Here is a 16,049-nt window from a genome sequence, read left to right on the forward strand (position 1 = left end):
CCCAATGCACCATCAGGCCTCACAGGCTTTTTGTATTGATTTTGCTCTAGTAGAGCACAAGATTGCCTCTCAGACAACTGGCTAAGCCAATCACTCAGTTTTCTGGCAACGCAGTGCCCACAACAAAATGCTCAAACGTCTGCTAAAATTAGTTTTAGTAAGAAGTCTTACTGACTGCTAATTTTTTTTTTTTTTTTTTGGGGGGGGAGGGTAAGCAGCAGCTTTATAATGGTATAAATATTGAAATTAGGATGGAAGGTCTTTAGATGAACAGAGAAAGCAATTAGCATATCACCCTCTGCAGTATGTCAATATTCTTAAAAACAAGTAATAATGTAGGTAAAAATCAAGGCCAGTCAACAGTCAAATACTCTACACTGGCTTCAGCTGGATAAAAAAAAAAATCTAACCAAATCTATGTTTTCAACAACTGTGCCTGAGTCCCTTCAATGTGTCCATTAGATATAGGAACTCACTCAGAATTTTTTTACAAGCTTGGTGCTACCAAAAAAGCTCAAAAAAATCATGCACAATCTCAGATGCTGAGAATCTTCTCTGAAATATTTTTATAAAGTCCTGAACCTGCTTATTTGATTTCAATATTGATTTGTTAGATATCACTTATACTAATTGCTTGTACTCATTAATTACCCCTATTATATACTGATTTGTAAAATATGATTATCATAAAAATATTAAAACCAACCCAAAGTCTAGAGTCATGATTACATTAATTAAATGAATTAAAAAATAATTCAAATTTGCCAAAAACAACACTGAAAACTATACAGTTTTAAAATATAGACTTTTTTTTTAATCAACCATTGGATGGAAACTTTGGCAGTTTCCAAAATAATCAAAGCTGAGAATTTAATATGGCCTTTCCTTACATTCAAGCTTGGAAAATAAATTCTATGCAGTTTTGAGTTTTCAGCACTGGTTAAAATGTATCTCATGATTCATTTTATTCAGGGACTTCCAGTACCAAAATCCCAAGTAAAACCTACAATAAGACTTGAAAATAAACAGGAAAAGAAGTACATAAAATATTCAAGCTAATCACAATGTATGCAGTGGGAAGGGCTAACATAAGTCCACTCAGGGTAGGTGCATAGGTCAAACTTTCACTGTACATTGCCAATACTGTAAATCATAAGACACTTGAAGAATTAAATACACACCATGTATTAATGAAGAAATCTCTATCAAGAAAGAGTTTATTTAATACCGTGATGTGCAGCTGTACAATGCAACTTCAGTCAATGACTGCTTCCCTATGAATCTTCTTTCCTACTTGACTGCTACTAACCCTTTAGAGAAACTGCAAATAGTTAAAAACCTTGAACTTGAAAACAGTGAACTTGATTAACCTTGCCAGACAACCTTAGCCTTTATGGTATGTCCCAAATGTCATGTAACATGTATCTTCTACTTAGTAATACCATTACTGAGGAAAATTTAAAAATAAATTAACAGTTCAAAATTTATTCTAGACCAAACTAAAATGTAGTCTTCAATACTTTATTGCATATTTTGATCTACAGACTTGAACTGATACTCTGTGAAGAGGACACTTGGAAAAGTAATACAAATGTCTTTGCACAGTTAAGAATGAGGTTTTTGTTGGTCTGTTTGGATTTGAACAGACCCCGGCACCGCTTTTATCTATGTGAGCTGAAAAGAAACTATAGCTTCCAACCAGGATTTTCACTAATTTATAGGCATGGTCCTTTCCACAACACTGTCAAATAATTGCTCTGCATTGATTGCCCAAATAAAACATTTCATGCATTTTACTTTATAACACTCTTGGTGTTCTGATAACCTGAATTCCAAGAGTTGAGATCTGTTCCTTGTCTTGAAAAAAATCTTGACAAGCAGTATGTAAACAAATAAACAGAATTCAATAATGCACACATATCACCATTTTGGCTAGGTATTTGGGTAATAACATTTGAAGGAAGTCTGCTAATACCTCATATTTACAAAGAAAATCACTATCTCCATACTGAGTCTGCTACTAGTTTTAACTCTGACTTAATGCAAAGATAAAAGTTAATGCTTTAGTTGGTTCACAGAAGCTGTTAATTATGCAATGTGGGCATTCAGTGATGAAGATACTCTGACCTAGATACAGATATTTAAAATATTTATTTATTCACAGCAGTCTGTTTACGCTAAAAGGAGAGAAAAATCAGACAGCATGTACTTAGACACTTAATGGTTTGTCTTTAGCTAGCATTTCTGTAAGTATTACAGACTCTTTACTTAGCCTTGGAATCATTTTAATACTTGGACATTACTACCAGCAGATTCTGAAAGGGGGAAAAAATCCCAAATAAAAACAAAATTGAAAAAGAAAATGACAACATTAGCTCCCCCTGAATTTGGTCCATATAGACCAGAATTGTGGGTGTGACAGGGACAGCAGAAGAGATTATTTGGGTAAAATGTTGAGGCCTGGCTGTTCTCCAAAGCAAACATCTCTAATGATAGTTGTGGAGCCTGAGGGAAATGTGTGGCTTGATATAAGGTGCACCCAGGCAAAATCCTATTAATGTCAAATTACAGACCTGCTCTCCAGCAACTTGTCCAAACCTTTTTGAACCTCTGCCCTCATCACTCCCTATGACAAAAGTTCTGGAAGTTTTCCAAAAGTCATATACAGAAGCAGTGCTTCCATTTTCAATCCCCTACAAATTTCCTTGAGTGTCCCAGTTTCTAGTGATGTGGCATTTACTGAGTGAAGGTACATATTCACCTTACCCATTACCCTCATAACTTTGTAAGCTTCAACCATACTCCTCCTCCCTGTCAACCTTCTCAGCTGCAGACTGAAGAGTTTCAGCCCTTTCAGTCTCTCTGCAAAAGGCTGCTGTTCTGCGATTTTCAATGCCACCCTCTAGTCCTCACTGACCTCCCCTGTATCCTTCAGAGAGGGAGACCAAAGCTGCACACAGTACTGAATGTAAGGGCATAAGAAGGTTATATAGAGCAGGAAAATGATGGTACTGTTGTACAAAGAACTAATGATTTCACCACAGGGAACCCAAAGTGTCTTTCTGAGCTGTAATTGCCCGTGCACAGTTCAGCATCTTCCGGACGTGCACTGGTTTATTTCTCCTCTGATGTATCACCTTAACTTAGCCACACTAGAGCTACATGAAATGACATCTGTCACACTTCTGCCTATGCAGTTTTGTGAGATCCTCCTGGAGTTCCCTGCAGCTCAAGCAACATTAGAGTAGACATAACAGTTTCATACCATCTGTTAAGTCAGAGATTTCCCCTACAGTGCCTTTTCCAGGACACAATATATTCAATAAACATGCAACAATTCTCCTAAACAGAGTGAACCAGATAGAAACAACACCTAAACTCCCTAGGAACTAGTCAAAAGGAAAACATAAGAAACCTTTATCCAAAACCTCCTTTGAAAACATCAAGACATAAAAATACTGCTACCCAGACTTGGATATTTACAACAGAGTCTGTCATTCAGAAAAAAGTGTCACGGGGTGATGAGGAGTCAGACTCTAGACACTGGGTGTCTAGAGAAGCACTGTTTTTAAATAACAAATATAAATATTAAACTGCAGACTTAGATGTGATTAGAATCACATTAGGATTCAAATTAGTGGATCAGTAGGGGATTATAGAGGAGAAAAAAGACGTTAGCACAGGTCAGAAGTGCTACCGCAAACAGTTGAATTTTCTGCCTCTCTCTTGGCATTTGCAACGCAACAGATTAATTGACAAAACCCAAGTTTGCCCTTCTTACTGGTAGAAACTCCAATGCTTGGCCACCACTGCTAGACAGGATGAAAACCCAAGGAAAGCACAGTATGCTGTGACAAAAGGAAGGACAATAATGACAGACTACTTACAGATTTAGTCACAATAAATATTAAGAATATGTCCTACAGATAAATCCAGGACATGGATGCAAAGCATAATTTTTTTATTAACAGAAATGAAAAAAGTAAGTCTGTAATATGCCATACTGTAAACATTTTTTATCTAACTGTATCTTGGTTTTCACATCTGCATACTGGAGTTCAGGGATACCATCAAGACAGACTCTTCACACTCATCACAGCACTGTCTTCCACACTGTAAAGGTCAAACTCTTCAGTTGTTGCTAACTATGAAAATGTCTTCCACCCCAACTTTGCCACCACAAAATTATGAATATCCACACATAAAATAGCTTAACTTTTACTTTGTTTTTTTTCACTCAAGTCTTTGTCTTCTTATTTGTATAGGTGTTCCTCCTACAGCTAGGCAGGGCAAAAAACTTCAGAGCTATTCTCAGAGCTATTGAACCATCTAAATAAAGTATCTTTTAAGTCAGAAATGTATGGTTCCTAGGTAATCAACAGAGAGACAGAGAAGCCTCCAGAGTTATTTAAAGTGCTTAAGCAGTTATCTGTACGCCTACCATGAATACTGTGGAAGTCCCAGCTGCACTGGTAATCTCTGGTGAGTAAGATGATCAAAGAAATGGGCGTTTTTATTCTCTCTCTCACCTTCCCCCGGACCCTGCTGAAATAGATACTGGCTGTCACCTTAAATACAACTTAAGTTTCAGGTTCTGCCTAGGGAATACCCTCCCACACCCACCCTAGCAGGAAGTGATGGGCCTTAAATGAATTATGACTCATTTCCTGATCCTCCTTAGGAAAAGTCTCCCACCCTCCTCCTCTCCCACCACCTGCACAGAGATTACCATATCCAAGACAACCGAAAGATTAGCATGCAAACCTTGTTGGTATATGCATATTTATGTCCTAAAGTGGCTCACAGTGTTTTCTATTTTCCTGAAGTCATCCTTGCTTCATAAGAAAATCCCCTCTCCTTTTGCTTACCCTACTCACTCTCCAAAAATATCATGCAGAATGTTTTCTTGCCTTATTAATCACTGGTAAGAATTTCTTGGGAGTGTTGAAACCAAAGGGAATATACACAATTAGGGCAATAAATGTTAATGAGAACTGAATTAAGTAAGCAAAACCAGCTTGAATGTCACGTCAATGTTTTTTCCAAATAATTAAATATCGCTGACTTAACTTGACAGAATTCAGGCTGACAACTTTCTGTAAATATGCTGTGGAGAAGCTAGAAGATAATAGAAATGGAATCCAATTTTCTCCCTTTCTGTTCCATTCTATAGCATAAACTGGAGAATGTTCTGTATTTCCACCTGTTTCTAGGAGTCAGTGGTGGTGTGATGTATAGATACCCATCCACAAAATAGAACTTCCAGCTTCTATTCTCCTGGAAACATGGAAATTGCCAACATTAAACATGTGTGAAAACACCAGTTACATAAAGTCTGTTATCCATCTTTAAGGCAAAACAGTTGCTCCAGTACGGTAAAAAAGGAGTATCATTCACAGAAGTTTCCCTAAGGAGGAATAGGTGTTTCAGGAAAGATTCTGATGTCTCCAGTCCCTGAGAAAAGACACAGTACAGTGAGAAGACTGTGCCAGATTGACTGGAACATGAGTTTATAGCGCTCCTAGGAGTAAAACAAAGCTTCTCCAGAAATTGTGTATACCTTGGAGGCTCTCTCAGGCATGGTTCAGTACTATTTTCCCTTATTTACAGAAGTTTAGTGTTCCTACATTAAAAAAAAAACTTGGCACTGCATAACCAGTTAGGAAGACAGCTTATTCAGAGGTGATACAGGGAGTGACTCTTCCCTTACATCGTTTGCAAAGGGATATTTCTCCTGCCATAGCCCCAGGGTGCTTACCATACAATACCTCCTTTCAACATCAGCTAGAAGTTCACACTTCTACTAAATATGTAGCCTCAATTTTATTTCAGATTTTTCCTGTTTATAGCTAAAATGTCTGGAAGTCACTTTATTTATCCATTATCTCAAGAAACAGATTCCTATAAGGAAAAAGTACAGAGGAGTACTATTTTTATTCTCCTCTTACTTTTCCCCAGTAGGCTGTAAACTTTTAGTCTGAGGGTTACATTTTGGTTTTTTTTATGTCTACTCATGTTACTGACCAAGGTTATTTTAGCTGGCCTGAGAATTTTTATATAATGCCTATAGCACTAAAATGAAGATAATTCACCTACCTACAGAAGGAAGACCTGGAGAGAGAAATAGGCACTTCCTTGTAAACATTTCAGAAGTTTGCAATTATGAACATCTAATCACAAATCAGACAGCTTCAGCACAGACACCAGACTGAATCCGAACAACTGTCTTTGAGGTTTGTAATATAAAGTATGGGAATAAATGAAAGGACAAGCAGCATCTCCCTGCATGATGGTTCTTCTGTTGAAAATCAATCCTCTTTCAAAGTGAGAGGGTACCTGGGATGGACAGCCTGAAAGCTTAGAGACTGAGAGATTAGATCCTAGAGATCAGGACAGCCTCAGCAGAGGAGACAGCCAAAAAGGTGTCCTGAGAGTTCTCTCATTTTTAGGACAAGCACAAAAATACCTTCCTAGAGGATGAAAAAATAAACACACAAATTACAGCTCATTCAAAGAGAGCTGTAGATTTCTCAGCCATTTCACATAAACAATTACTCTCATACATGGCAGTCCATCCTGTATCATGGAGGTGCTATTATATTTCAATTTAAAATACCACAGAATGACAGAACAGGAAGGGCTAGTCCAACCTCCCTGCCAAGGCGGGTCAAACCTAAAGCATCCAGATGGAACCTCCTTGAGCAGCCTTCTCCAATGCTCTGCCACCCTTAACATAAAGGCATAAAGGGTTGGTTCTTCCTGACATTGAGTTTATGGCCAAAACATGTATCTATGATATATACATATATATAGAAAGAGAGGGAGAGAGAGAGAGAGAAAGAGACAGCTCATTTCCACATTCACCTGCATCTTTGCCTCTGGAATGACTGGGGTGCAGGAACCCCTAGGGACCTTGTCCTGGCAGCCAGTTGCAAAGAAACTTCCTCTGAATCAGGAAGAGCTAAGAGGGTTCTCCCTCAAAAACTTAAAAAATGGGGGATAAAAGCAGATAAATTTCAGAACAAAAAATTCAGTACCAGTGAGCCAGAGAGATACAAGAAACAGGGTCATTCTTTTCCTGTGGCTTTTACACAGGAGCAGCCGCACACTGGCTGCTGAAGACACCTCAGGATGAAAAACGCTGCAGAGAAACGATTGTCTAAGCAAAACTGTTTTACTTTGAATTGATAAAGAGGAAATATAGAATATTATCATGTCATAAGATGAACAGGTGACAAATTCATGCTAAGGGTCATTAACTTCTTCAGCTTGCTCACAACGATTCATTCAAATGCATATATAAGCTAGTAGTCAGACACATTAATAAGCTTAATCATCAGTCTGGAAATGTGCCTGTAAAAATGATTTGTTTTGTATTCATCTACCTGAAGACACAGAATCTTTCTCCTTAAAAAAGATTAAAAAATAAAAAAAATTAATAATACAAAAGCCTTTGGTAGAAAAGATTTATTTTTTTTTGCTTAATACCAGAGAAGACAAATTTTATTCTCATCTGGTAATATAAAACATGATGAGTCAAATGCACTGGTGATTTTAATGTAAGTGCAAGATAAATGCTGGATATATTTAGCTTCAAGTGCTCAGGCAAGCTTAACTCCCTTGGATCTAGAACTCAAGAGAATGTCAAAACACCATTAATTACTTCATTAAAGCGCCAAGAGAGTATTTAGGGGAAGAAACACAGGGAAGGTAATAATAAAAGCTTAACTCCTAAAAGCTTAACTATCTCCTTTAACAAAGCCCAAAACAACTTCCTTATTTCTTTGTGCTACAACAGCCATTCTGCTGCTGTTCCTGCACTCACTGAATGCCAAAGGCAGTCCTAGAAAACAAAGCAGCTTGAAAAGAAAGAGCTGCAGCCAAAATCCCAGTGTCTATGATTTCCATCCTCAGAGAAGGCATAAGACAGAGCAGGGGAGATGGGTGATTCTCAGCTTCTCTCTGCTGATTCCCAGTAAGGCCTCTCATGACAAGAAAGGTGATACACAGGAGAACAGGTCTACAAGGATGCCAACTCAGACAACACAAGTAAATCCACTAGTCTTTGAGTGCTGATAGTCTCTCAGCCTACTAGAGACCCTAAATGTCCAATTCCCTCCTGCAGATGCAAAACAGAAGTCACATATACATAAAGAGCTCTATGATAGAAAAATCCACATGAAAATTTCATCTTAAAAGTAATTAAATGTGCAAAACTATCCTTCAGAGTTTTTTCTTAACACTTACACTGGACAAATAAAGCTTTGAATAGTTTCATGGTTTTCAGAAGATGCACTTGTTTATCTTTTAAATGTATATTTCAAAGCCAATTTTCCTCATCCAACAGCTGAATAAGAAGGATACTGCAATACCTCCAGGACCAAAATGTATTAATGTTGCCAACACACCATTTCTCCCTGGTATTTTCTCAGTATTCCTTTAACTACAAACAGAAATAGTTCAAAGAATTTCATTATGTAGCTTGCATGGCTTCTAAACATTGTTCAGAGTCAGATACTTATGCATGGTAAAAAGGTAACTTGCTTTTCTGAGGATGTTTTAATATTCTTTCCATCACTCTTCTATCATTAGAGTAAATGAGAACAAGTCAACAACCTTTGGGGCAATCAGAGACTTTTTTTCCAAAGTAAACTCTGCCATTATAGAAAAACCCATTTGTTTACAGGAGCTAAAATCCTCTCCCCCCAGCCTATTTAAATACCATCACTGCATGCTGACAGAACTGAAGCACTTGGGGTTACAAGACTTCCTTTTTCACCAGAACTCATGTTATTAAGCTGAAAATCCAAACTGGCCTTACAAACACCACTCATTTTAGCTCTGAATTTCTCAGAATCTTATCACAGAAGTAATCTTGGGAGGAATAGTTGAGGTTGCAGCACTATTCCCCAAAGCACTGAAATTTTTGTCAGGAGCAATACCTTTCCAAGCCTCTTGAATAGAGGTAAAATACCAATGAAGCACCTCAGAAAAAAAAAAAAGAAAATATAACTACTGAAATAACTTCATATTAAAATCCTATATGCATGTAATCAAGAATGACATCTCATGAATAAAAGACAACACCCTAAATCCTGTAAGAAATCACAATTTATTTCTTCATTGAAATATTTGGTTTGAATTATTTTGTTCAAGAACAAACAGTGGGAGATCTTTTTTCCCTTTGAAGAGGGTAAAATCAATCAGAACGCAAACTCTTTTTTTTGGGGGGGGGGCAGGGAGGAGGGCATGGAGGAAGACATATTCAGGTATTTACAGGCACTAGAAACAAAAAGTAGATGTGTGAATAAACCTGAAGCGTGGTTATTTGAATTTTTCTGCTATAAAAGGCATGAAACACATTTCAGGTTGACAGACACATAGGACAATTTTAAAGGACTGATCTGTTCTGTAAGGAAGGACAACACTATTATGACAGTGTGCAGAAACTTTCTAGACTCTCATTTAGCATATAAAAATGCAGTCAACACTTGAATACTAACTATAACTCTACAGCCTCCCACAGTCCCACAAAATTACTGCTTTTCTTCTCCCCAGACATTTCTCATACCACTGCAGTCCTTTGTGCCCACTGAGAGGCCTGACAGCTTCTAGCCTCACTCCTGCCCTGTCTGCAGTGTCTGCAAAACTGTCTTTTATCCAGAGAGCAAAAAACCTGCCCCATGCTGGGCGTGTGCACCAGCTACCCAGCAGTAAATTCTTAGCAGGTTAAGGCCTGAAAGTAGCAGATCTCCAGTACAAAGCAGATGGTGAGAAAAAGAGTGTGGTATGGGTTTTGGTTTGTGGCTTTTTGCTCGTTAGTTTTGTTTTGTTTTGTTTTTAAAAAGGGCAATCTTGGGCCAGGTGAAAGCACATTTTGAGCCCTATGGGATGTTTAAGACATCAGTGGATGTCTTAGCTAATGCCTGATGTTACCTAGAAAATACAGCAATGGACCTTGCCAATATTTTTCACAGGTTACTTTGTTGTATACAGTATAATTTTTCATGAAGTAAGTAAGGACAGTCATTGGTGACCATCAGAAATACACTGGCTTAACTGAAGCCCTGCTCACATTGCAACATCCCACAGAGTCAGCCACTTTTCTTGTGACTGTAAGACCTGCAGATATACATATTTATGTGTTCTAGAATACACAGCCCAAACCATTTTTTTCTTTTCCTGTGCCAGACCTGAACTTAAAAAATTAATGAATCTGTGTAAGTTTTGGTCTATAGACTAAACGGAATCTTAGTACTTGTTTAATTACTGCAAGAAGAGGATTATCAACACTACACTGAAACTTTCTGTACAAAGATACCATTATTCTTTGTGCTTCATAAACTCACATTTGTCCTCATAACTTATATAGGGAATGGAAGTTTCTACAGAAAATATCCATAAGCATGGGAAATTCTGTGCTCTGTGAAATAACTGCACTATTTTCATCATTTTACCAAGGAAAGGATCAGAACTAAAAACATGCAAAAGTCATGAAGGCCTTGCTGCAAATTAAATTGTCCTTAATCTGACTTATTTCCAAAACTGCGTAATTAATTGGACTTCAGTAAAGTGCTGGGTGAAAGACTGCAATTGCATTGAGCATCATAAGCAGACTTCAGTCAGATGAAATTCTTGACAGAAACTACTCTTAGAATTAAAAACAGAAATATTTATTATGGAAGATACAATATAATTCATCATTCTCAGTATTAGACACTTAAACAGAGAGTTGTATCTTGCAAAAGCTAATCAAGGATCAGACACAATACAAGGATTTTAAGCAGAAAATTATATCTTGCAGCAAAGTACCATCTAAACCTATTTCCAAAAGAATTAGTTTGTGGTTGATTCCCAAAAATGTCAAGACTAAAACACTTAGCAAATAATACTTCTTAAAAATTGTTACATTATACCGAAAATTATTTACTGCTTGTTAGAAAACAAAATGTGACTTGCAAAAGTTCTTTCATTATGAAAAGTATTGTTCTCTCCTCTGGACACCCAAGAAGGGGATTTAGATCAGCCAAAAAAGGTAACCCTATAAAGGCACTTTCAAAAGGAAATAAACTCCTCTGTGGAGTGACAATTTACCTGACAAAGAAATTCTGGTACTGATGAAGTGGTATAATAATAGTGTATGACCACAAATCAGTTTGAGTTTGACTTTCAGTTTGACTCACTGCTAAGTTATTTTCTACATCAGTGAATAATTAAAGATATAAAAAGAAAAAAAAATAGAAAAAAAGCGCATCATATTTGATCTCTGTAAATCAAAGAAATTGTAACAGTTTGGCCAGGCATCTCAAATGCAAGTCAAGGAGCTCATTAAGTTCCAGCTAACTGACAATAATATCTTTATCATGTAACACACCTTGAGGCAACACAATGTAAATAAAAATCAGGTGAAAGTCTTAAAATTTACAAAATTGAACCTTTTAATCACAAAAGGGATGTGGGTGGTTGGCAGCAGTTGCTGGCCTTTCTCTAAATAGTGAAGTTGAAAACAAGATCACAGAAGTCTTCAACATCCTAATGTGAACATCTTGTTAATGTTCACTACCTAAGTACAAGCTTAGGCATTTAGAGTATGTTAAAAGATTGTGAAAATGAGTTATTCTTCAAAGAAAAATGTATAAAATTCTCACAGCTACATGGACTATGTCTGACGGTGTTAGAGAGTTGGTCTTTTATTTTTCACTTTGTTTTTGATTAAGTTAGTCTGCTGGTTGAATGAAGGCTGCTTCTCACTGCTATCACACAAAGGATGGAGACTGGCACCGGTGTGGACGCGCAGGAACCCACACCCCAGCAGAACTGTCTGTTGGGCTGAGATACCAAGATACCAATGGTTTAAGAGTTGAAGGGAATGCTCCATTTAGAACAGGGTGGGGAGCAGAAGCTGCTGAAATCCAATAAAAAGTTTCTACATGCTGAGAAAGTCACAAGGAGGAGGCTGGCAGACAGTACCTCCTACGGTTATACAGAGCACCCTTGTCTGCTCAGCAGACCTTTAGGAGCAGGATAATTTACCCTTATCATCGACATTGTAAGACATTTTTCTGTTTCCTATTTCCAAAGGACTGGAAGGTATTAAAAAAATGGGGGAAAGAAAAAAGTTTTCTGCACAAATTATAACTGTACAGATTTGCTGTTAAGGGCAGCTGTTTCTCAGAGCTGGAAAATATACAGAATTTCATATATCTGATTCTCTGCTAGAAGCACAGGCTAGAAGCCAAACTAATCAAAACCTCTATCAAAAATACAATTTTAACATCTGCTTGGACTTGGACTTATCTCACTGCTCCCAGACACTATTGATTATCATTATCTGCAAGTCTCTAGTATTCTAAACAGCAGCAGCAAAGGGAAATGAAAGTGAGCATTTCCATACAAAGACAGATAGAGGCTTCTAGGGCAGAATGAAAACTGCTGGTGCTGACTGAAATCTGAGTCTAACTTCATCTCATCTTTTGTAAATAAATTGTCAATAAAAAGGAGTAAGAGGCTAAACTAAAATATTATTAAAACTATAATGAGAAATAAGGGATTTCACCAAAGGAGAAAAGGTATTACATTATCAGACACTGGTTGCTGTCTGTACTGCACTTCTTGGCAAGGCTAGGTATGATTGTTTTCTTTTTCTTTGCAACAGACTTCTCCTCATACCTTTGGTCTATTATGTGCTTGACTGGACCACAGGAACAGGATATGAAAACCGTTGGTAGCAACTCTGCTGGAGTACATAATGAAAGTTTTTGCTTTAGCAAAGTAACCTCATCCTTGCCTCAGAAAACTAAAATCTGCAGAAAGCTAGAACCCCAAATAAGGGTATAGCCTCGAAGCCTTTCCCTCTCCATTCTTTCCAACTTGAAGTACATAGGTGCTCATGTATCTGCTCCTGAGGAAGTAGATTTTCATTTCTTCCCATCCTCCAATAATTACATGAATCCAGGGTAACTGTGTACTTCAGAGACCTGCATGGGGGACTTTTCAACCTTCAGTGCTCGAAAGCAGGAAGAGCAAGAGAAGCACCTTCTCTTAATCCCACTGAGTCATCTCTGCACACATCAGGGTGGTCAATCTTTCTCCCTTCTTACCCCAACAAGATTATTTTCTCTTTAATTTGCAAGTAAAAAATAAGAAAAGAAAATCATTCCATGTTCGTCATTCTACCATGTTAGAAGACAAAAATGAGCCACTGGGATGTTTCAGTCTCTCCATAGAAGAATTTAAGACAGAAAGTTGCTGATATTTGCCAGTTTTGGTCCATCAAATTTTATACAGACATGAACCAAAACAAAGAAGCCTTCAAGTGTACAGATACAATAACCTAGTGGATGTATCATCAAAACCACTTCTAGACTAAGGGAACAATTTTCTTGTTTAATTGTTCGAAGTCCTACAAGTCACACTTTTTTTGTGCTCTTCTAGCCCAGTGCAGACTAACAGCAGATTTTGAGCACCCACAACAATGTACAAAGCAAGACTTAGCAATCACCAGGCACCAGAGAATAGAGGAATCCATATAGAGTTTCTACTATAAGTAACAAGTATCTACTTGGTGAAAAATAGTGCTTTTTTTCATGTTTCAGATATTGGAACAGGTTGTCCAGAAGGTTTGCACGGTCTGTCTCCATTCTTAGAAATTTTAAGACCTGCCTGGTAAAGCCCTCAGTAACCTAGTCTGTCCTCACAGCTGACCCTGCTTTGAGCAGGAAGGTGGACTGAATGACCTCCTGAGGACTTACCCAAACTGAACTATCTCATGCCTCTATGTTCTGTTGTATATAAAACCCTCCCAAAAATAAGCAGAATTATCCCCCCAGATTTCAATGCTTCTTCATCTTATTACCAACCCTCATATCACAGAGGCTTAGTGATTTACATCAATGTGAATTTAGAGGCAAAAGGAAAAAGAGGGGACAAACAGGAAAAAAAAGAAGGAATACTTTGCACTTCTTTTAATTCAAAACACTGCTCATAATTTGATGCAGCATTGAATATTACACTTTCTCATTATGGAAGTTGGTCTGTGACACTGAGAAGTCTTAAATACTGCAGATGTTTCAATCATGTAACAGTTACATGACTTCATGCCACACTAATCCATATAATTTGTTCCTATATTAAGATGGCCTGTAACTACAGACCAGCCTTCCGCATAATATATGAAAAACATTTTATCTGTAATCTGGTTGACTATTTTACAGACAGTGTAAGAAGTTGTGTGATCTCAGTTTAAATGCTTCATCTATGCTGCTTGGTTGTGAGACTTACATAAATACCTTCTTTTTCTTCAGGTTTTCCCTCCTTAAGTAACTGCTAATTTACACTTCCATCACTATGAAGACTGGTTAATAAAATATTTTTACATACCAATTATATTACAGATTAGTGAGAGTAATTAGTGAGTAATTTACAGGAAACATCACTTATCCAACAAAACAACAATGCAGAAATATGAAAATTAGTTTTGTAGAGGATGTTTGAAATGAAGCACATTTAGTTCCAACACATGAACCTTCGAGACACTGGATGTCCAACAGAATCCTGAATCACCTGTCATCTATTTACAGCAGAAAATTTCTTTTTGATGAACACATATGCTCAGAAATGTATGTGCATGCATATGTAATTATCAGAGGGTACGCAGGTGTACAGACCATGGAACATTCCTAAGAATCACTCAAATCACGTGAGCTGTGACATTGTAAAAGGAGATCCCTGTAGCATAAGTACCATATACTCTGCACAGGCTTTATCCAAGTGCTTAGCAGCAATCAAATCATGCAAAGATTCCTTGCTGAGTAGCCTCATCTCCTTGGACTGCAGAAATGTACCTAAAATTGAAGGATTCTACAGACAAGGAGGAAGCACTGGACCTGCAGGCAGAAGGGAGATATTCTGGACACAACAAAACCAAATGACATCAATACTTACTTGGCAGGCATTATAAATCAACTGGTGTTCCAATTTTTTGATTCCTAGAATCTGCTGAAACATTTCATAAAGCTGTTCCTTGCTCAGAATCAGCTCTGATACAGCACTTATGGCCATTCTATTTGGCTGTTTGCAGAAGTCCTCTTCTCCCCTGTATATGGCATCATATTTGGCTAGCCAAGAACTTAACACTGTCTCTTTGCTTAATCCATCAATTTCTGGCAGACTTCGGACTCTCTTTTCTATGTTTTTCTTAAAAACATCTCTAAAGTCACTTGCAGAACATCCTCCACTGTGGACCATTCTTGCAACCCGGTCACTCTTGAGAAATACCTTTTAAAGTAAAACAAGAGAAAAAAAAAAGAAACAGAAAAAGTTAGGCATGGACATAAATACAAAACAATCCCTGTATAAGGGAATACAAGCTAGTATTTTGCTTCTATGCAAGACAGCTTAATATGAAAGAGTTATACTGGCCAAGTTTGCTATGTTTTACATAAAGAAACAAGTGACCATGTTTAAACTAAATTTTTGCACTGAATAAGTACTTAAACTAAGTAGTCTTACATGTATTTATGCATAAATTTATGAAAGCTAGACTAGAATGAACTTTGAATTACCAGCAGCTAATTTAGAATTCACCCACAATGAGACACAAATCCAGGAGGAAAAAAAGAAAAAAAAAAAACAAAACAAAAAACTAAAGAAACACCACAATCAATATTAACAATTGAGAGAGACTCAAAGACACAGAGCTGTTTCTACTACTGTCAGTACAATACTGGAGACACAATATGGGATTCTCCGTGTAAAATCACCAAAGACCAACATAAAAAAGCTCCTCCCAACTACTCATACTCTAAGATATGACAAAGCAAATTACAGCAAACCAATTAAATCAGCTTCAGCATTCTGTGAAAACTTTCCAGTGTTCAAGAATGGTTGTATTCATCTCTTCATTTAGAAGGGCCTTGGCAAGGTCGATCTTTCCAGACACTGTACGTGGCCTGCATGTAGCTAATTTCTAGTACCAAGTCTCATGACGCTGTTCCTCTACAAGATGCAACCAACAAAAAGCTGATGATGCAGCACAATCAGCTGTGTAA

The 16,049-nt window shown here is 37.4% G+C and overlaps 1 protein-coding gene across 3 annotated transcripts in view; it reads right to left on the bottom strand.

Moving 5' to 3' along the window:
- The window catches only part of CADPS2 (calcium dependent secretion activator 2), a gene marked incomplete at its 5' end in the record, with an annotated part of 291,727 nt that overhangs the window by 178,711 nt on the left and 96,967 nt on the right, over window positions 1-16,049 (bottom strand). For all 3 annotated transcript variants that reach the window (XM_082279935.1, XM_082279934.1, XM_082279933.1), the window contains one exon: window positions 14,944-15,276. In XM_082279935.1, the coding sequence (XP_082136061.1) occupies window positions 14,944-15,276 (333 nt within the window). The remainder of the gene's footprint in view (window positions 1-14,943; window positions 15,277-16,049) is intronic.

The sequence above is a fragment of the Coloeus monedula genome, assembly GCF_965178545.1.
Source record: "Coloeus monedula genome assembly, chromosome: 4".
Classification (NCBI taxonomy): Eukaryota; Metazoa; Chordata; class Aves; order Passeriformes; family Corvidae; genus Coloeus; species Coloeus monedula.